Source organism: Pempheris klunzingeri, chromosome 7 (assembly GCF_042242105.1).
Source record: "Pempheris klunzingeri isolate RE-2024b chromosome 7, fPemKlu1.hap1, whole genome shotgun sequence".
Lineage (NCBI taxonomy): Eukaryota > Metazoa > Chordata > Actinopteri > Acropomatiformes > Pempheridae > Pempheris > Pempheris klunzingeri.
The window spans coordinates 23,161,484-23,184,031 of record NC_092018.1 but is presented as its reverse complement, the minus strand read 5'-3'; the positions used below and the strand labels follow the sequence as shown (position 1 = coordinate 23,184,031).

Sequence of the window (22,548 nt, the reverse complement as noted above, 5' to 3'; positions counted from 1 at the left end):
ACTCACTTGCTCTCTTACGTTTTCTTAATTCCGCCATTTTGGGTCACCTGTAGCACATTTCTTCTTCTATTACTCATTTTATGGAGAAGCTGCCTCGTTCAAGACAGTGACTCCACCTTAGTGGTGAGACTAAGAAGTACAATCCAGTCCAGCGCAGGTTCCACGTGTGGGCCGTGTTCCAATACATTTTTAGAATTTCCTGCGGGCCAATGAAAATTGGACCACGGGCCGCAGTTGGCCCGCGGGCCGTAGTTTGGACACCCCTGCTCTAAGCCGATCACATCACTGGTCATATCACTCTCAAGCAGCTGAGCCAATCACAGTGACAAATGGTGACAACAGCTCAACAAATGTAGAGGCACCTTCTTCAGGAAAGCATATTGGTGTTGCTGAGTGGCACTACAAATTTGCAGCAAGAGGCAAATGGTGAGAGCATCTTTGACAGTTAATCATGTGCAATGATGATAGAAATAAATTATGAAGTTTTGCTGAAGCAGTTTACATGATCACATCAGTCCAACACTATTTAAGTTGTAATTCTACCGTATTTCAGGTTGCAAATGATTGCATCATATCTTCAAAAGTGAAGCAGCAGTGTTTGTTTCATAATTTGATATATGAATAAAACATGAACCAGTTGTGTTTTTTCAAGTTGGAGAGGGGACAGTGATGAACAGGATTAATAAACTCCAGTAATCTAACATCTCTGAGTATCCATGACAACCATGGAGGCTATGGAGAGAAACATCAGTGGGCACCTGAGAACCTGAGAAGAAGGGTCAGGGGTTCTAAAAAGCACTACTAATATTAACATCTTTAGCTCATGGACCAAGCTTCCAACTCCCGATCACGGGCCTAGTTGAGGAATTTCAGGTGACCACGCAAGACAGGTGCTACTCCTATATGACTGCAAGGAGTCCCAGTTGCACCACATTGAATTAATGGGGGCTATTGTGAACAATTGAACAATTGAGAGTCAGATACATCCAAACTAGGGAAAGGCCAAACTAGGGGAGCATAAAGTTGGTGCAGAAAGAAATCTGACACATCGCGGAGGAGGAAAGCTGGCAAAGGCAGCTGGAATGAGGCAGCAAAGGAAATGGATGCAGTGGGAAGGAGCAAAGGGAAGGAAGATCACATGGGGGGGACATGTGGTCAATAGAGACCGGCAGAAAAAGATTCCTTCTTCTCAAACATGCTTCTCAGTCATACGACAGAAGGTTGTTGTTGTCTCACATTCCCACAGGACATCGTTAGCACAACCGTGAAGCCAGATCTGCTAATCTGGTCCAGAGCAACAAAAAACATCTTTATACTAGAAGATCCAGAATCCAGAAGGGATGGAAAGCTAAGTGCCTGCCAATGGAGGCTGTGGCACAAAGGTTTCCAGGACAATCTCTGTGGAGGGTACTGAGGACGGTCTGCATCAGAGGACAGTCGAGGAAGAAAAACCATTAACACTGTGGGACATGAGGCTAAGAAGGCATCACACTCCACACTGGCTGTGAGAGGAGCAGTGGACAAGCCACCTGACTCTCTCCATATAAACAGACCACCATGGTTAACATGGAAGCTAAACATGTCCAATAGACTAGAACCTATGCCCAATTTTTGTGACTTTATCACTGTGTAGGAAAGAAGTAGATAGTAAAGGGATATGATGGAAACCACCAGAACAAGCAATAAGCAGACCTTGGGCGGAGATTGGTTTGTAAATTACTGTGAAGATTGTTATCCTCAAAGAACAATGCTATTGGTTTCCTGTATGCTCCTCATTGAACTTGATAAAGATGTAACAATGATTTTCATCATTATTTCATTATTGTTTGTGTCAACAAAAATAATAAACACTGAAAAAAACCAACAAGATAGAGTCAAGACAAAAAATCCTTCCATCTTAAAAAGTTAGTATAGCTTGTCTGCAAATAACTGCCTATCGAAACATCTGACAGACACAGAGCAACACCATCACCTCATCTGTGATACACTTTGTTGGGCAGGACAAACAAGAGCTATGTGAAAGGAGGATTCAGAATAATAGCATAGCACATAGCCTGCCCACGCTGATGGGATAAAAGCTGAGTGAATGGCAACCCTGCGTGTATCTGCTCTCCTGCTTGCTCTCAAGCTCAGATCGTGGCCTTTAAACAGTGATATACCCCCCGCACACCCCTGCCAGGCAGTATCAGTGACCTTCCACCTCACTAGTAACTGTAAAGCCATCTGACAACTTCTGTGGAGAGAGCAGGAAACAGAAAGGAAAAGACAATCCCAGAGGGGGCGGCTAGAGGCTCCCTGCCTTCTAAAGCTGTTGTCAAGTTTTCCTCTGCATACACAGTATGGATCTATTGTATGTGTGTGAATGTGTGGAGAATATATAAAGATTATTGAAAAGAAACAATAAAAATAAAATTTAAGGTAAAATACTGTGATGAGATGGCAAACCTACAAGCTAGGCAGTTCAGTCTGTTTGACATTATACTAATATCCAGACTAAGGTTAAAACAAAATGATCCCCTGACATGAGAGTGGTTAATGGCATGCTGGAGGTTGTAAACATTCAAATGAAGATGTTTGTTTGTAGAAACCTGTTAAAAGAAGGGACTGTTGGTAAAGAAGCAGAATGCCTCATTTCATCAGTCAGAAATACACAAATGTAGTTTGGGGCCAAACCAAGTTTGCACTGAATGTAATGAATTACATTTTAAAATAGATTTCGAAATAAATCTGAAGACAGTGTGGGGAGGATAAGATCAGGGTGATGTAGTCACACTTCCTCGATTTGTTTAAGATCTTTGATGCCGCATTTTGGAATAAAGAAACATGTCAATAAAAATAACTGGAGATCTAAAATTAAGCTCTGTGGGACACCAAGAACCATTGCACCATGTGGTACACTGGACAGCTTCTGTGCCATGATGGAATTAGAAATTTCTCAAAAATGTTATTTGTCATTTGTCAACCTATTAATTTTTTTTTAACTTAAAACCTACAGAAAAATAGAAAGAATGTATACGTGGCTGCCTTTAACAAACCACAACACTCAATGTTTGTGCCACACAACTAATTGCTAACTTGCTTTAGCTTGTGGAAAGCTGATTAGAGCATTAACTTACACGGTGACCTGAAAACAAATAACCTAGAAAGAACTTGCAAGGAAAATTGCAATGTGAAACAAACACATCAATGGCTCTGTGGAGCTGACTTTGCAGTTTGTTCACTCTAATCAAAAAACTCTCCCAACAGCACCCAATTAATTACTGTCAAAGTTAAGTAAAGCAGAAAATATTCTGATTCATTATTCTATCATGCAAGTAGGTGCAGGAATTAAGGTTACGAAAAAAGAAGAGGTTCCACAAATTACCTGAAGTCTTTGAGGGACAGTCAGTCTCTCACCTTGATTTCAGAAATAAGCACAATGGGAAAAAAGATTTCACACCAGCAGAGAGAAATGTTGCCTTATCAGGAAGGGCAGACCAGCCAGCTGGAACATAGAGCGCCGTGGCTTCTTTCGAAAATTAATAACCTTAACATTAAATAACAGGAGAGTGAATATGAGTACAAGTCTGTGTTCATTCATTTACGCTACTAGTATCCGTTCACCAAGTTATATGTCATTGCACAAGTAGGTTAATTAATTAATTAATTAACTAATAAGTTAGTTAAGTGTTGGAACTGAAACTTTTTAAGTAATGAAGACATAAACCTTTCAAAATGTATTATAACATGAAAAAGAAAGAAACAAAATGGCGTTGTTTAAAGCTGTATAGGAAAAGTATTTCAAGTGTTGACCGCTAGCAGCTCATACAGCTGAGGAGGAAAGATAAAAAGGAAGGTAAGTTATAGATGCAAGGAGCTTTTGATCACATGTTACAGTTGACCCATGATAAGTGTTTCTTAATCTATGAATTGCTATGGACATACTGTAGGTTAGACGTTGCACGAGTGTAGGATGGGACTGCGAAGCAATCTTACAAAAAAGATCATAAAATCATGGTTTCTCTCATGATATGGCGATGACATACTCACAGTTTGTGTTGCTTTATAAATAAGGGAGTGAATACCACAGAATCACAATGACAGGCTCTGCACACCGTGTACAGCATTAAGTCTGCTCTTGGTGGAGCAGACTTGTATAATAATGTGAATTTATGTTTTAATAAAACCTCATGAATATTACATTGGAGCTGCCATAGATTTGCAGTTTGCCTAAATTAGTAAATGCAAGAGGAGCGCACACTGTGGAAGGAGAAAATCTTGAAGTGTGCGATGTTTGAGTGCAAGAATTTCATATTTTAACAGTAACATCTCTGAGTTAGTAATCTGATAACTACAATCATTCGTACAATTAATATTTGCAAAGCCCATGCTAAACAGCAACTGTCCAGTCATAGTTTAGCAGCTGTTTAGCGACTTTTCAAACTTTGAACTTGTTAAAGCAGTGTGCATGGGGCTGTAGCAAACAGTGTGCTCAGCACCTCAAGGGTGGGAAGGTGGTGTCCTTTTTCGCCTTATGAAGACCCAAAGCACAGGAGCGAAAGTCTAAGGAATGGATTAAACCGTGTTTATCTCCTCCAATGCCAACTACAGTCATTAGCACATCAGACAGAGGGGGAGAATCTGTGCACACATTTTGACATGTTGTTTTGTATTTAGCTTTTACCTCATTTATAATGTGAAAAAATACTTACGGTAAATCCACTTTTCTTTTGTCTTTTTGACCACTGAAAGCACTTTTAAACTGCATTCACTCATTCAGTGGAGTAGTCCACTTGAGAAGATGACTGTTCATTCACACACACAGAATCTTGCTCAAGAACATTTCAACATGCTGACTGGTGGGGCTGGAGAACAATCTTTAGATTGGGGAATGGCCCCCTTTTACTTCTGAGCCCCAGCCACCATTACACATCATCATGGGCATCTGGACGTTGGCATACACAAAATGGCACATAAGCTACCTGCGTGTCACATGCACTACTCCACTGCTGTAGCAATACAACCACTACCTTATGCACTTTATTATTACTACCCAATCTTGGGCAACTGTGCAATAATCCACAATCTACATAATTCTTCTGTATATATTTTGTTCATTTAATTTTCTATTTCTTTAACTATTTCTGTCCCCTTGAGCTGCAGTAACAGCAAACTTTCCCCACTGAGGGATCAATAAATGTTATCTCATCTTATCTTACACCCATACCAGCACAGCCTCTGGCAATAGTATGCTTTAGTACAGCAGACAGCTAGATAAATATGGGAAAATACCATAGCAACGGTTTTTCGTTTTATTTTATGTTGAGAAAGGCAAGGCCTCAAGAGTGGAGTCAGTCAAATGTAAAGAACTCTTGAAGAGCCCAGCTCAGGTCATCATCACACTTTGTACTCACCCTGACAGCACGCCTAACACCAGGTTGAGCATGAAGAAGGAACCAATGATGATGAGAGGTATGAAGTACAGCCAGTTCCACGTGTTCCCTGAGGCATCGTTGGCCTAAAACACACAGAGTCAAAGAACAGGGCTGTTAATACTACTGTGTTGTTGCAGTTAAAGGATAAGGCCAGTGTCTATCTATATTGCTCTTATTATCTACCAATCCCATGAAATTACCCAAATCAACACTGAGTTTGACTCCCAATACTTTCTGACTTCCCTACTCTGTCTGTAGCACTTTTACATTCCATAAAAAAGGCTCACATTATATAGTTTTATTTCAACAACAGCATTACTCAAAGAGGAGGAAATAGTATATTTGCTGAGGACTATTTTCAGCAGCGGATGAATCACCATTTGGCGTTCTAGTGAGTATTCCCGGCAGCAGGACAGTGGGTCTGGGTTTGTTCATGGTAATGAAGGAACATTATACCCAGTGCAATAATGTTGCTCACTGATATGTTTTTAATAGGTTTTGGACAACAATGGCGTTATATGGCACAGAGGAAGAAGATATATCAGGCTTTGATATCAAGTTTCCATGAGATTCGTAGACAGTGAGACAAATCATTTACATTTGATTCTAAACCACGAGCATGAGCTGCTATAACACTGTCCAGTCTTTCCAACAGATGATGAAGCTGGCAGTGGGGATTATATCCCACTCAGCCTCAAGAACACTGATGTTGACTCTGTGCAGGCCAGTCAAGTTCTTCCACAAAAAAAAAAAAACATTTCTTTATGGAGCTGGCTTTGTGCACAGGGCCACAGTCATGTTGAAACAAGAAAGGGACAAACACAAACCACTGACACAAAGTTGGAAATACAGAATTGACTAAAATAACAATATACTGTAGCATTAAGATTTCTTTCATAGGAGGGAAAACAGACCCATGAAAAGCAGAATACTTTGAGAGAAATGCATTGCATAGTGGGTTATAATGCATTACAGCTTTGCGTCTTGATGGTCCGAAGATACCATCCATACCTCAGAAGACCGATAATGCTGACGAAGTGCTGATGGGAGCAAAGCGCTGAGCCGTATTTGCCTCCTCACTCAGTTATGAGACTTAAGCCGTGCTTCACTAATGGATACTATTCTCACTTTACTCTGTCTCTACTGTCAAATAACTGGCTCCCTTTGGAAATACAAGATAATAAAACTGGTATTGGCATTGGGTGTGTGTTTGTGTGCGGTTTGCTGTTGAAGCAGTAATGACAGAAGCAGCAGTCACAATCTGAGGCTCATGTTCTGCATTGTGACTTCCACCCTGCCCAAGGGCTTTCTACTGTTTTAATGTTTGCAGAATTCTTTACGGCGGGTACTCTCACTCAGATTATTACTTTAGGAGGTTAATTTGATTGCTGGAAATTGTCTGATGATGCACTCATTTACTGAAATCCATTGTGATGCCTTTCCATCGTTCAGAAGCGTGTGTTAATTTCATTTTGCATCCATAGATTTGCTCATTGTTTTCTCAGACAAAGGAACAGTCTCATTACTGTTTTTTGAACTAAGCAGCACGATAATTGTTCCCTCTACACAATAGAGGTATTATCCAGCTTAATTAGAGGTTACAATGCTTACATACAGTATGGCTTGATAGACTACAAATGACAGGAAAATAAGCAAAAACAATCAGTGAAGGAAAAATATGTATAAAGTGACAATACATTTGAAAGTTTTAGAAAAGAAACGTCATCTGGAGCACGTTTACTGCTATTTTCAGCTGACATTGAAGCAGTACTAGTGGTTGCTAGGAGCTACTACCTTAAAGGAGGAGGTTTTTTAAACCTAGGCCCTATATTTACAGATTTTGAAACCTTAATGACAGGTAGGTGCAAGAGGTTTTGGAAATGGTCCAGTAGATCGCGTCAGATGGCAGCCACCAAACGGGCTACAACAGCTGCTACGTAATCCATTGGATCGAAGTACGTCCGCTGAAAGTGCTTGTTTTTGCCACTGACAGGTTGACATTATTATTTCAGGATGCTGTGACAATTTACTTGTCACAGCATCCTGAAATTAGAATGAATGAAATCTATCTTATTGAATGTCAGACCAGTCTTTCATATACCTTTCTATCTCTAACCCTGTTAATCAATGTACAGTAGGGGGTGGGGGTAACAACTAGTGCATTAAGCATTAGCCATTAACCTCCTCTATTAGTGGGTGGGTGTCAAACTAAATACAGTATGTTAGGCTGCTTTATAGGGACATGTTTAATAAATGATGGACATCATCTAGATTTGAGGTCACAGCCTCTGTGAGTTAGACCCTCTGGGCTCACATTCACAGGGTGAGGACCTCAAGGATCTGGAAGGAGATCAGAATAGAACTGCACTAAAATTTGAGTTACTTGAATGAGTTCAGAAGGGAATTTTCCTTACATGGACACTGCCCAAGTGTGAAACAGCACTGATTGTGGCAGATAAACCCAACTACAGATGACTGAAGAATCAATGTCACTTGTTGAGATTGATCCTCTCATGCCGGGGGGGTGGAGGGGTGAGCGGTCATATTGACTGAATATTCCAGCATCCAAGATAACAGGATCATGGCTCTCCTGTCAGCAACATCCTTTCTTCATGATTCAATACGTGGATATCTAGTGTATGCTCCCCAGAGTATTCCTCCAATTTCTCTTATTGCTATTTGAACTATTACTAACATCTCAGTCACTTCAAAGCTAATGTGAGGTGTCACTGTCATCATGTCTAGTCTGCAAGGGGATAAAAAGTTCAATACGACATGATACTAAACTTCACCCGTTTCCATGGATACAAAATCAAGTTCCCTTCACTGCATCTTACAGTATTGACAATTAGTAGTATAATAGTATAGCATGTCAATACTAATTTAATAGTATTGACAATGGTAAGATTTGTGCAATATTTAGCCTAATATATAATCATATTAGGCTAAATTATTCCAAAAATCTGATATCACAAACCACAACCAGTGATTCATATATCAAACCTCATTACATCCATAAAACATATGCATTAGAAATTGAAGAAACTGATGTTTTGACACTCTTGTTTTTTACATAATCACAGACACAATACTATGAACTATGAGTAATCTTTCACACACTGTCTAGTCTGCACTCCAAGCGGACTTTCTGGAAGTCAATGGAGAATGAACTCGAAGCACCTCGGAGACTTGATGAATTATGGATTTCCCGGGAATGTGCCTGTTAAGCATCCAAGTCTGCAAGTGCAGTTCAAGTTTAAATTTCCCATTCACCAATACTGTGGTCCATGTGGGAAAATATTGCTGGATTGTTGTGAAGTTTGCTGAATGCATTCATGTTTCCCCCTGGACAAATCGTAATGTTTCCTTTGGTTCCATCAGAAGAATCTAACTAGCAGATTCTCTTTGCTGGGCACACTTTCCTAGGGGTGCATCATTCCCTTTCTGGACACCCCATAAGCTTTCCTTTAGCACCACCAAAATGTAAACTTTGCATCTAAGATATCTCATAATCCCATTCAAAGATTATGTACCGGGGTGACATGATTTACTATATGATATTATATTTCAGTACATGTACAGTATCTCTATGTAGAAAGGTTTCCACAACCTGAAACTGTCACCGCGGAGATAATAGGTAGCTCATGTAAAGCCTTGCATGGCCTCATCATCCATCTCTGCCCCCCAAAGAGCTATTTTTAAACATTTAACCTGTTCTATCAATAGTGCAATCAGTCCAGTGGAGCTCAGCTCAGGCTGACAGAGCTGGACCAATCCCCATTTTAAGACTTTTCAGTAAAAACCACAGTGCAGCCAAGAGATAACATTAAAGATGGGCAAATGCAACAATATAAACTATATCACATGTGGACACAACTTACTATGCTGTGATTTCATCTTCAGCACAAAGGGGATGTCAAAACTTTAAGAGACTGAAAACATTTTAATGATATTCAGTATCATCACAGAACATCAGTGTCTAATATCTGAAGGGGGTAGTGCTGGTATACAGGTTGAACCCTATATGTGTGTGTGTGTGTGTGTGTGTGTGTGGTGTGTCAGTGAAAGAGAGAGAGAAAGACAGAATTGATTTGTTTAATGGACATCCTGTTGATGCTACCCAGCCACTCCCACATCTGAACCAGATTTCTGCATGAGTGTTCTTCCAAGTGAGCACAAACAAAAGCTACATAAGACTCTGTGTGCTGGCTCAGCTAATATAAAAAGAATTTAAAGATGATGTGAATTCCAGGAATAGCTTGAGAGGGCTCTCTGAAAATACAAGCTCTACTATTTCAATTACATTCATTTGACAAACACCTGTCTACAATAAGTGTGTTTTATTCTCACACCTACACACTTTGGAAGCAATTTATAGGCACTTTGACATATGGACAGAAGTTCCTATACTACTTACTGAGTAGTTCAACTTGATAAGATTCTTTAAAATAAGTCAGGATGTCCAACCACCAAAAGACTTAAAATAACATGAAAGATGCAAATGTTGTGTTTCTCAAAGTAAATGTTTAAGCCTACAGGAGAATCTTTCACAGGTGTGTCCGTTGAAAACATAAGCTCAAACACATAGAATTGTTTATTTAGACCAGGACAAGTGACCTTTGCTTAAATTAAGTCACTATGTCGTCTAATATGTACAGTTGATCACATTCATTTTAGTAAACCCTCCGTCTTCTCAATTCACCTTTTACTTGGTCGTACTAAACACTAAAGAGGAAATTGTGGATTATGACTAAGTACTATTTAACATATGCAATAGCTAAAAACACTTTTGGGTACATGCTAACTAAAAGAGGAAAACCAAAGACGCTCTGTTTCACATCTACTCATCAATAAAAGTCCTGATATTGAAGACTTTTATCTTGTCTCATTATTCCATCAGCGGGATGTTTTACGGTATGGAGTGACATTATTTCAACACAAGCTTGTGTGTAGAAGGCTGTGTCTGAAACAACCCGCCTCATCCTTCAGACTGGTCTGAAATCACAGGGGAGACACTACAGCTTCAGGGCAAAGCTGAAGCTAACATCAGGGTAAACCTCTGTCACTAACCTCAGCTGCTGGTAGACTAAAGTCAAGAACTCTTCTTAATTCTTGAGGTGATGTGGCATTTATTTTCTCACCAGCGGTTGGTCATACTGAACATTCACTGCAGACCTGACTGACTCTGCTGACACACACACACACACACACACACACACACACACACGTTTATCTATGTTCAACAAAGGAAATGTCAAAACTTTTAGAGATTGACAACATTGTAATGATATTCAATATCATGACAGAATAGCAGTGACTAATATCTGAAAGCGTTAGTGCTGGTATACAGGTTGAACCCTGTGTATGTGTGTGCGTGAAAGACAGAGAGCGAAGGAGAGAGAGAAAGACAGAATTGATTTGTTTAATGGACATCCTGTTGATGCTATCCAGCCACTCTCACATCTGAACCAGATTTCTGCATAAGTGTTCTTCCAAGTGAGCACATACAAAAGGTATATAAGACTCTGTGCGCTGGCTCAGCTAGAGTTCTCCCCAGTGAACGAGGCGGCTGCCTCCATCTGACAACATGTTGCCGGGGGGAAGGCTCTGACTGTTGTGTGTGCTTATGCACCAAACAGCAATTCAGAGCATCCGGCCTTCTTGGCGCCCCTGGATGGCATCCTGGAAGGGGCTCCATCTGTGGACTCCATAGTTCTACTGGGAGACTTCAATGCTGTCGAGGCTAAGGATGGAGAAACCAGGAAGAGGGTGTTTGGAAGGAGCGACCTGCCTGATCTGAACCAGAGTGGTGATTTGTTATTGGACTTCTGTGCTAGGCATGGATTGGCCATAACGAACATGTTCAAGCACAGGGTGGTTCTTAAGTGTACATGGTACCAGACCAGCTTAGGCCAAATATCTATGATCGACTTTGAAGTTGTGTCAACAGATCTGCGGCCGTATGTCTTGGACACTTGGGGGAAGAGAGATGCAGAGCTGTCAACTGATCACCAGCCGAGTTGGACTGGATGGCAGGAGAGGTTGCTGGACAGACCTGCTAAACCCAAACGTGTAGTGAGTGTGTGCTGGGAGCATCTGGTGGAGGCCCCTGTCCGGGAGGTCTTCAAATCCCACCTCCGGAAGAATGTCTCTTACATCCCAGGGGAGGTTGGAGACATGGAATCCGAGTGGGCCATGTACAAAGCTTCCATTTCAGAGGCGGCTGCTAGGAGCTGTGTTAAGAGGGTTGGCGGTGCTGGTCGAGGTGGCAGTGTGTTCAACAAGGGGGGAGAACTACTGACCCAGACTGGGGTTATTGTTGGGTGGTGGAAAGAGCTCTTTGAGGAACTCCTAAACCAAATCAACATGTCATCTGTGGAGGAGGCAGAGTCTGAAGCCTTGGGTGAATCCTCACCCATATCCCATATGGAGATCTCCAAGGTAGTTAAGAACTTCCTTGGTGGCAAGGCGCCAGGGGTGGATGAGATTCGTCCTGAGATGCTGAAGGCTCTGGACATTGTTGGGCTATTATGGTTGACATGCCTCTACAATGTCGCATGGAAATCGGACACAGTACCAGTGGATTGGCAGACCGGGTGGTGGTCCCATTTTTAAAAAAGGGGACCGGAAGGTGCGTTCTAATTATTGGGGTATCACACTGCTCAGCCTCCCTGTGAAAGTATACTCCAGGGTGTTGGAAAGGAAGCTTCGACCGATTGCCGAAACCTCAGATTCAAGAGGAACAATTTTGATTCCGTCCTGGTCGTGGATCAGTGGACCAGCTCTTTACCCTTGCAGGGTTGTTGGAAGGGTCGTGGGAGTTTGCCCATCCAGTCTACATGTGCTTGGTGGACATGGAGGAGGCCTATGACCGTGTCCCTCTGTGAATCCTGTGGGGGTACTGCTGAAGTATGGGGTACCGGGTTCGTTGCTACAAGCCATCCAGTCCCTGTATAACTAAAGTGAGAGCTGTGTCCACATTCTCAGCACAAAGTCAAACATGTCTTCAGTTGGTGTTGGACTCCGCCAAGTCTGTCCCTTGTCACTGATCCTGTTTGCGATATTCATGGACAGGATCTAACGCACAGCTGAGGTGAGGAGAGTGTCCGGTTTGGGAGCCTCAGAATTGCATCTCTGCTTTTTGTAAACAATGTGGTTCTGTTGGCTTTTGCTGTGGGGGTTTGCAGCTGAGTGTGAAGCAGTCTGGATGCCATGGTTCTCTGCTGGAAAACGGTGGATTGCCCCCCTTTGGGATCGAGTTGCTGCTCCAAGCAAGGGAGGATGGATGGATGGATGGATGGATGGATGGATAATGGATGGATGGATGGTGAAAAGGTGGTTAACAGTCAGTACCAATAGCATGAAGAAATCCAATACAGTGCAGTATATCTGTGTTGCTAACAAGCTAGTGCTGCCCAGCAGCAATATGCTCAGTGCTGCCACTGATGGTTGGAAAATGGATTACAGTGGCATGGAGAGCATTAGGATATGCAGTACCTTGACTTTACAGACTTCACTGCATAAAAATCAAAAAATCTAAGTTTGAGTGGATAAAGTTTATAATCACGGGAGCCACAAATCAAATTATAACTTACATTATTAATATCTTAACAAGCTGTGAGAAGTGAAGTTTGAGCCAGTGACTGTTGACATGACAGCTGTCACCTGCATAATTAGACAGCTGTAGCTAACCAACAGTGATTTACTATTTCTGTGATATTTAGATTATCACCGTAACAGCTTGTCCTGTTAGTCTCTGCAGCTAATTACAGCCACAGTGCAAAGCTGCCCACAGTATCATTTGTGATCCTCAATCAGATAAATATATTTTCAAAATGCCAGGCATGACTAACTCTGCCCCTGTCAGCAATTACACTCTCATTACTATATACTTTTATATATTTATATTTTTACTTTTGTGTTTGAAGTTTATTCTTATTCTTTTGGAGCTGTGTGTAACAAAAGCAATTCACCCTGGGGATTATTAAAGGAATTTTGATTCTGATTCTGATTCTGATTAATGTTGTGTCATCAGTGAACAACTAGTGTATGTAGCTGTTCCCATTAAATATGAAGTTATTTTTCTTATTTTTGGAAGCTATTGAGAAGTGATTGTTATATCTAAGGCCCATTTTAGATTTGCCATTTCAAATGTCTTGTATTCGAATAAAATCCAGATGAAATTGAAGACACTGTCATTTACACGCAGACAGCCAGTTGATCACATTACAAATGTGATTGAAACCAAACTTGGCATCTCGATCTACATGCAATTCAGAGTCGGTCCTGCTCCGGTCCAGAGGGTGACTGTAATGGACCTGAATTTGTGTGGTAACTGCCAAAATGCCAGAATAAGAATAACGTGAACACTTTCAGTTAGAACAATAACAGTTAAGCTAGCATTGGCTATCAAACAGTTTTTTTCCAATTTTAGACTTCAAACAAGTGAAGGACGTGTGGTAGTGCCCTCAATCACTGTGAGTGTGTGTGAACGCTTATTTTCTATCAGCAACCTGCCTGTATGAATTTTGTGTGAATGTGAATGTAGTGCCAAAGTGCTTGTGGGAAAGGCTATTTGAGTGCAGACCATTTACACGTTACATATGCAACTGGTTTTTGCATGCTGTATCTTTTATTCACACTTAAAAGCAATAACAGTGGACATTCATGGCAAGCTGAAGTTGTACTAAGTTGTAAAACTGGTGTCTTTTCAGAGAACTTAGTTTTCTAAATTGTTTTTTTATTTGTTTGTTTAATGATGATCGCCACCAGTACGCATCATGACAGACACCTAGGTGGACGTATTAACATGGGAGGGGGCTGGGGGGCATGATGAACATTACAAAGGTAAAATGATCTGTCATAATGTAGCTCTGCGCTAGAAGTGGCTGCAGAGGGCTGGGTGGGCGTGTTAGTGCATTAGCTGGTGTTGGGTTGAGCTGCCTCAGACATTGGCTAACAGAATGGAGAAAGCACACAAGGCAAAGGAAAAGCTATTAGTAGCACCGTTTTGTCCCTAAAAGTGTTAGCCCGAGGACAGCCATCAGTTCAACAGCAATACCACACCCATACTGCCTGGGAGATTGGAGAAAAGACCAGGAAATAACAGGTAGTGACTCAGTTTTATGTTTAGACTTGAACTAAGACTGATGATACCTGACACTTTCATTTCAAAAACATATAGTATTGCAAGGAAACTGTTTTTCTTTAACTCAATATATCTGTAAGCACACTGAGGAGACAAGGACAGACGGGCGCTGTAGCAGCGCTGGATGAAAAGTGGCAGTGAATGGTCTGCACTGTGTCTTGTTGTTGCTGTCCTCTAGCCACCTTGTAAACATGTTGCTCTCCAGAGCTTCATCTGATAGCATCTGAAAGTCTGTTTGCTGTTTACAGGTGAGTGGATACTGTGTCACCGGGGGGACTCTTGCAACTGACCCTAACGAGGCCTGACAAGCGCTGGAAAAGTGCCCCCCTCTATGTGAAACGAGGCCCAATGAGACGCTGAGTGGCACAGTGCAGCACTTGCAGACCGCCAAGATAACAGACCCCACCAGACATAAGGACATGTACTAGCATATGGAAGAGGTTCTGCAAAAAATGTCACCTGCTGCAATCATGTGCACACATTCTGTATTGTGATTTAGAAGATGAATATGTTAAAAAAAATGATCAAATAGCCATAGTGTCCGTGGAGTGATGATCTCGTCCTACTGTGACTTGACTATAAGAAATGAGAGACAAAATCAATGGTCCTTGTTTCATGCAACAACTCTTTAGTGTGTCCTCAGACATTATTTAATTCTTGAGGTGCTGCAGAGGGATAGTAACACAATAAGTGGATTTTGTACTCAAAAGATTTATTTTTCTAACCCAGATGCCAAATGCATCTTTTAGTATCACTGCTATAAGTCAATTAACAGTTTCAGGTAGGACTGTACTGAGGTAATGATCCACTGTCCAGGAAGTGATGCATTTCTTTGGACTAAACTAAAGAGGAACTGATGAAACAATGATGGAACATAGAAAAGTACTTCATTTTTTTTACATTTTTTGTCTGCTAACTGACTATTGACTCTGAAAATCTTAAATACGGAAAGAGGCAACACCAGTAAATCTAATTCTTCGCACACAAACCTCAGAAGCCTGATCAGATTTGCAGAGGAAAAGCTTTGCAGATTTTCAATTAACCTTTCAACGTGTCGGACAGAGTTTTCTTTTTTTCTTAAGGATGTGGTCACACTGAACAAACTGGATTTCACCTGGCTGAGATCCGATCACATCGCTGCTCAACCATCGCCTGATGTGGATCACATGCAATCCAAAAATGATTACAATGCATTTACACCAGCATTAATGGATAGGGTCACATTTCACAAAGCCTCTATTAATACAATACTGACATCCCCATATGTACATTAAAAGAGTTAATGGTAACTGTAATTATTCCTCCCATCCATATTGACTGTGAAAATGCATCCTAATACAGTTCTAATGAATGGTATGAGGTCAACATCCACAGCCCTTGTTTTGTGAAAAGATGCATTCTTAATTTCATCTGAAGCTTTTACGACACTTCAGCAGTCTGAATTAGATGAATCAAGTGGGTGTCCTTCAAAGTTTTAGTATAAAGAGAACATTTCATAATAAAAAGACTAACTTTGGAAAATACTCAAATGGCTTGAAATGCAGACTGCTGAATCCTCATATTAGATTTGGTTGAACTTTGGAACTTCGCATACTACATAGAATGAGGACTGTGATTTTGTGTCCCATCCCTTAGACTGAATTTGCATTAGTAAAGGATTTTCTTCAGGGCCAACATAAAAGAAGGAACAACTGTTGATGGCCAATGACAGTTTCAGTGTGTATATGGAAGTGTGAGTGTTGTTTATTGAATCTATCCTTTATCCCAGATACGGATTACATGTTAATGCCAGATGCAAAATCGTGTACAATTACCACACAGAAGAGAGCAAAATCAGGTATGATGGCTAAATGAAAACTAGTGCAGTTTGTCTCAGCACCAGCCAGTTGGAGCTTATATTTTGGCCACATCATAACAATGTCTTATGGAGACAGATTTAGGGTTTTGACATCTCACATTTTATGTGCCACAATGCCAGAGTGGAGCACGAGGCTCTGAAAAGCACATCTGATTATTGGCAGCTGTCATGTAATTCTTAAATCTAAGTTAGTTGCTGGTAATTTTCAAAGTAAAATTCATATTATTTGAATAATTCAATATAAAATGTATTCTGTTCTTAGGGTTCACTGTGTCTAAATACTGTATTGTTTGTTCATCTCCAATGTTCAAGCAGTATTTTCCAGGTTTTCTACATACAGAGCTATGACGAAGCATAAATTGGTGGCAGTGCCTGTCAGAAAGCAGAGTTTATGGCTAAGAGGTCTTGTGGGTCTCCTAATGAGAAACTGACAGCCTGAGTTTCGCCCTCCATCCCCATCAGAAAGTCACAGCTTTGGCAGAGACAGACGAGGGCCCATCCAGCCATGATGGATAGCCGGTCTGACGAAGAGGACACAGCTGGGTCCCTTGGTGGCAGGAAATGAGACAGCCGTCACTCCTCCCTTGACAATTCAATCAAAGAATCCACCAATCATAATCAACCAAAATGGCAACATGGCCCCACACGGTCAGAGCGCATTACCAGTCTGTCAGTGATCCAGACAGGAAAGAGAGCTACCTAATGATGGATGAAGGAGTGATCTTAACCCCCCGACCCTTATGCACCATATGGACTAATTCTGGATTAACATCTCTGTCTAATGGGGATTATTCATCATGTGAATGACGACAGCAGCTGATACTGAAAGAGCAAAGGTCTTAAATCTTAATGACGATGTTGGAGTGGAAGATGTTAATAGGAAGTATTAAAAAGTGAACCAGAATCAATCGAAGTGGTAGGACCATCAGCTCAATAAGCAAAGATGAAATGAAGACTTCAAGCAGGTTAAGAAAAAAAACAACTACTTCTAGTGAATGAAGGAAATCTAAATACGTAAGTGTTCCCGCTCAATCACTGTGATCACGGCTGTATTTAAATCATTTGTAATTTTACAATCTAAATCTACCATTACTGCTGTTAATACATGACTTGAATTGACTAGTACCAGCATCATCATCAAACCTTTTCAAGTGGCAGACTCCCCTCCCATTCATGAAGTGGTTTTAGTTCTAGTGTTGGTTTTAGTTCTAGTGTTAGTTAGTGGCTTTAATTCTTGCCTCCCTTAATTGGCTTCTAGTAAAACACACAATTGACTTTGAAAATGTACTAATCACATCCGAGGCCTTGCACGGCCCCCTATTCTAGCTGGCGGACACTTCCCCGTTCCTCTTTAAAATCCAGATGGGAATGCATTTGTGGTTGCAGCTCCTAATTTTTGGAACAGCCTCCCTCTTCCCATCAGCTCTGCTGAATCTACGGTTCGTTACTGAAAACTCATTTCAATAGGTTAGCCTTTTTTTTTTTTATAAAACTCTCTATTCCCACTGGTGTCGCTACTCAGACAGAGCGCTGTGGCTGCAGTATAAGGGTTCATTTGCTAAGACAGATATCGCTAAAACCCTAGAAGCCAGTACCACATCCACATCCACACCTCCAGTCAGTGTTTTCAACTGCTCTCCTTTTGCTAGACAGTGTGGTTCACTGATTCACTGGTTCACTGGTACTTCGGACACGACGAACAACCTTACGCAGCTTGTATGTATGTATGTAGGAACATTTGTACACTTGCACTTGTTGGTATTTTATCCTATATGTGAGGCACTTTATAAGAGCTATACAAATAAAGTACATTTGAAGTATAGCTTTCTACCTCTGTCTGTCTCCACTCTGTTTCTGCTTCCCTCTTTCACCCCTAGTAGGAGAAACTCACACTGCTAAACATACATTCTTTTCCCACTACAGCGGTTAAATAATTTAACTTATTGCATAATTGTTTCCCATGCATGAAATAATTCTGACTTTATGCAAATGGAAGACAGCTGTGACTTGTTTGATGCTAGCAGCGAGACTGCTGTGCTGTGGTCCTAATGGGAGCTGTGGCTGTGTGAGTCATCCTCCGCAGGCTCTTATGCTTGCCTCTAATCATCCCCCTCGAGGAAGTGCGGGAGGGGAGGGAGCAGTCAGGAGGAAAAGCACAGTCTCACCGGTGATGCACAGAACAGGCTAGTCAGTACATTCACACCGACGTGCTTTCCACAGACTGGTTTTTAACGGCTGAGCAATAAATCAAATATTATCAGAAGAAATTGAATTACAGTCACTGTAGAGTAAGGAATTGAAGCTAGTGCTACCTCATCTCTTTCCTTGTGCTGAATGATGCTCCTTCACTGATCGTATCCATAGGTTCTACTGCACGTAAAAGTGTTTCCTGGTGATATTTAAGCCACTAGACTGAGCAGTGAAAGCATAACAGTAATGGAATTGATTCAGCATGGGCAGTGCTAATGGCCCCTAACACTAATGTTAGAGAAAAAAATATAATATATAATAACAGACTACTATAAATCTCAAGTCATTGCACCCAATGTACTAACATATTGTCAATGAAATGAATGTAATAGAACTGCATTTATGTCACGTTTTTATTCAAGTGGCTTTTTCTTTTGATCTTGAAAATATTCCACATATGAATTCTTCTGTGCCTTCTGATCTGCTGGTTTAACCAGGATTTTTGACATAGTCCCACTGTAATCATTCAAAACTGAAAAGACTAATTATATCTGTATTAAATAACTACGTTAGTAGATATATTGTAGCCAGACTGAGTTGTCTGTTTGTTTCACTTTGTTCCATTAGCCTGACTGTTAGATGATTTCTATCCAACACACTGGAAGGTCTTTTTTAGTTTTTATTTTGCCCAAACCAATCAGTAGCAAGTGGCATATCTGTCCTCGGGTATCATCACTGCTGGATCTGTGAGGAGCAGTTAAGAGTGTTTTTCATGATGGAATAAATCTGATGATTCAAGAGTTTTTCTGTGAATGAAACGAGCTGCATTTATACAGCTTATTTATCTAACTTACCTCTCATTCACCCATTCACACACGCTCACACACTATGTAAGGCGCTGGTCTGAACCCCTGGAACAATCCAGGGTTCACTGTCTTGCTGGATGACACTGATACATGGGAATAGGAGGAGTTGGAGACCAAACTGTCAACCCTGTCATCCTGTGAGTGGCCAACAGACTGTGCAACAATGAATGGCTGAGCTTGCACGCTACATAGGAAGATGGCGTCCCCTTTCTTAATCCGCAAAGCTCTGATTGGCCGAGTGCTTTTGCAACCAGAGGAACGAGTCAGTGAGCACCAACCTATTCGAATTTCTAAAAAAATGAGATGTGGGCGGTGACTGAGAGATTCTGAAACCCTGTGTACCCTGTGAATAATACAAGGGAGTTACAATCTTTAGCCAAAAGTACCTCCACAACTCAACACCGCAGGAAACCCCATCCATCAGCTCCTAACACACACTTTGCTTCGTAAACAGCATTTATGCCCAGATGTGTCTCTTATAAGTGGACTCACATTGTAGAGGATGTCCACCCATCCCTCCATGGTGATGCACTGGAAAACGGTGAGAACAGCAAACAGGATATTGTCAAAGTTGGTGATGCCAAAGCTGGGTCCGATCCAGTACTCCTTACAGGCGGTGCCGTTATTGCAGGTCCTTGCTGGAGCCTCCAGGCCACATGGGAAATCTGCTGCCTGCTCGCCTGCAGCCACAAACATACACATTCACACACCATGCCATCTTCTGCACAATATGTGCTCAGCTACAACAATATGCAATAACATTTGACATCGTTTCCTGTTTTTACCCGCAGTGACTTACAGTTAGACTTCAACTGATGCTGATTCTTCAGTGTTAATATAAGCCTGAACACGTTTGACTTTAGTTTGACATCCTAGATTAGTAAAACATTTTTAGCTTGATTTCCATAGAATCTATTTACACCTTAATTAAACTGTCTGTGTGAATGGTATCCTTGAGTTCTGTCTACAGTATGTGTAGTCTGTCCTCTTTACAAGTCTTTGTGTCACGCTGGAAGCTGGTGAACATCTGCTGTGATCCACATTTTTCATTTATCTTTGCACACTATTTACCAAATATTGTTGTGCTTTTTCTCCATTGTGTCATTTTACTCTAGTTATTTCTGTCTACTCTGTACAGTAAATACATCTACTGCATGTCTGTCAGAAGAGAGATCTCTCTACGGTTGCTCCTCCTAAAGTTTTGCTTCTTAAAAATCAAATGTTAAAGGAATCTTTGACTTAATACAACAGCTGTACAATCTACAAGTTACAGTAGGCTTGAAGATCAAAATTAATGATGTAAATAAATATGCTGCATCACAGCTTTCCTTTAATGGTTTCCTATAGGGTTCTATGTCAGTGTGAAGCTGTTGGACAGGAAGGTTTGGAGAGAATGTATTCAGTCACTGTGCATTTAAATGACAAAGTTCAAACGAAGTTTATCATCTAACAGCTGAACTCCAGGTGTGTGATATACCTGAGAAATGTCACTGAAAGTAAAAGCAACCTGACCAAAGCTAACTCTGCGCACTCTCTGGTCACTTTCATACAAGCAACCCTGAGCTTACCCAGACATTACACATAGGAGCTGTATGTGTGAGCGGACATTAACCGGACTTATCCTGCCGGCTCCCTAGTACAGAGTCTGAGTACTGAGACTTTTTTCCTCATGTCCTGTCTCCTGCAGGACATGACGAAAAACTTGAAAACGCGTCACGGACAATTTAATGTGTAAAAGAGCAACTCTAAACTGGACCTGATTCACTGGACATTGTGTGGAGTTCATACAGGGTAACGCCTCATTGTGGGGAAGAGCCAAGATCTGTTTGTTTGTTCATACTGGTCTGTGGTTCATTTACTCTCAACAAGAGAAGATTCCTCTGTTTTAACATGGCCTAATGGTCTGTTTTTGTTGTTCCAAGTAAATTTAAACAAAATGAAAATTGAAAATGTTAACTGAAATGACTTTTACAACTTAAGAATACAAATAGTGAAACCAATTTCAGTACCCATCCTCCTGCCAACCCCCCCCCCATGTCCCTGAGCCAGCTGGCCTGGTTCAATATGGATCACGTCAGGGAGTGTTTAAGACCTGAAGATCTTAGACCACTCACTTTGTATCTTCAAAGAACGGCAAAGCTGTGAAGCAAGTCTGCCTCTTCTCTCTTTTTAGATCACATAGCATATATTGGAGAAACCTGAGGCTATTTGGAATACATCAATGTGGGACGTCGTCCTTTTAAAACGTGCTTGTTAGTCATATCTGTCAGGAATGGGAGTGCGCACATAGTTTATAGAAACCTCACTAAGTTACTCGACAATGGGGCGTTTTTGATGGCTAAATAAAGGAAAGAGCAGAAATGGATCAGGTCCTATGTCATTATACACACCATTAAAAATGTCCTGACCCATGAATGATTATGGCTCTATCAACTCATGCCTGGGTTAACACCAAGAACTTATTCATCCCTCACTCCTCTTGCTCACCTGTGTCTATCCTGAAGCAGGTGCGATGGAACTTTCCCATGTAGAAGTCGAGGCCGATGATGGCGAACATGAGGATGGCAAAGAAGAGCAGCAGGCCGATCTGCAGCAGAGGTACCATGGCTTTCATAATGGACTTCAATACCACCTGAAGACCTGAGGCAGACAAGAGGAACACAGTTTTGAAAACACAGGAGACAAATCGATTTTGGGCTGGGTTTTTTTTTTGGATTGTTTTGCATGTGTGAGGACAGTCTTGGTGCGAGAGAGTCGCAAAGTTGAAGCCAAATTCAGGTCAACCTTCTGCTGTTCTCATATAAAGACATTTAGTTGACATAAGTTCGGTTCACTGGGCTGAGAATTACACTGAAATTATTTCTTTTGACTTTGTTCATTCGGTCTGACTTTGTGTTCATGATCTCTGTTTGAGAGGGCTTTTTTTTTTTTGTTCCAACTAATCAGTAGCAAGTAATGTATCTGTGCTGTCAACTCCCGCTAAACAAATCAGAGATGTGGGCAGTGATTGAGAGGTCTGGAGCTAGGCTACGCATTCACAAACCTGAGATAGCAAAATTCCAGATTGTCTGG

The 22,548-nt window shown here is 41.2% G+C and overlaps 1 protein-coding gene across 1 annotated transcript in view; it reads right to left on the bottom strand.

Annotated features, from left to right (window-relative positions):
* Window positions 1-22,548, bottom strand: part of cacna1ba (calcium channel, voltage-dependent, N type, alpha 1B subunit, a) — a 134,429-nt gene that overhangs the window by 67,135 nt on the left and 44,746 nt on the right. Inside the window, exons 5-7 of the mRNA XM_070833487.1 lie at window positions 21,964-22,116; window positions 19,969-20,156; window positions 5,394-5,497 (exon numbers count right to left, since the gene is read on the bottom strand). Of these exons, the coding sequence (XP_070689588.1) occupies window positions 5,394-5,497; window positions 19,969-20,156; window positions 21,964-22,116 (445 nt within the window). The remainder of the gene's footprint in view (window positions 1-5,393; window positions 5,498-19,968; window positions 20,157-21,963; window positions 22,117-22,548) is intronic.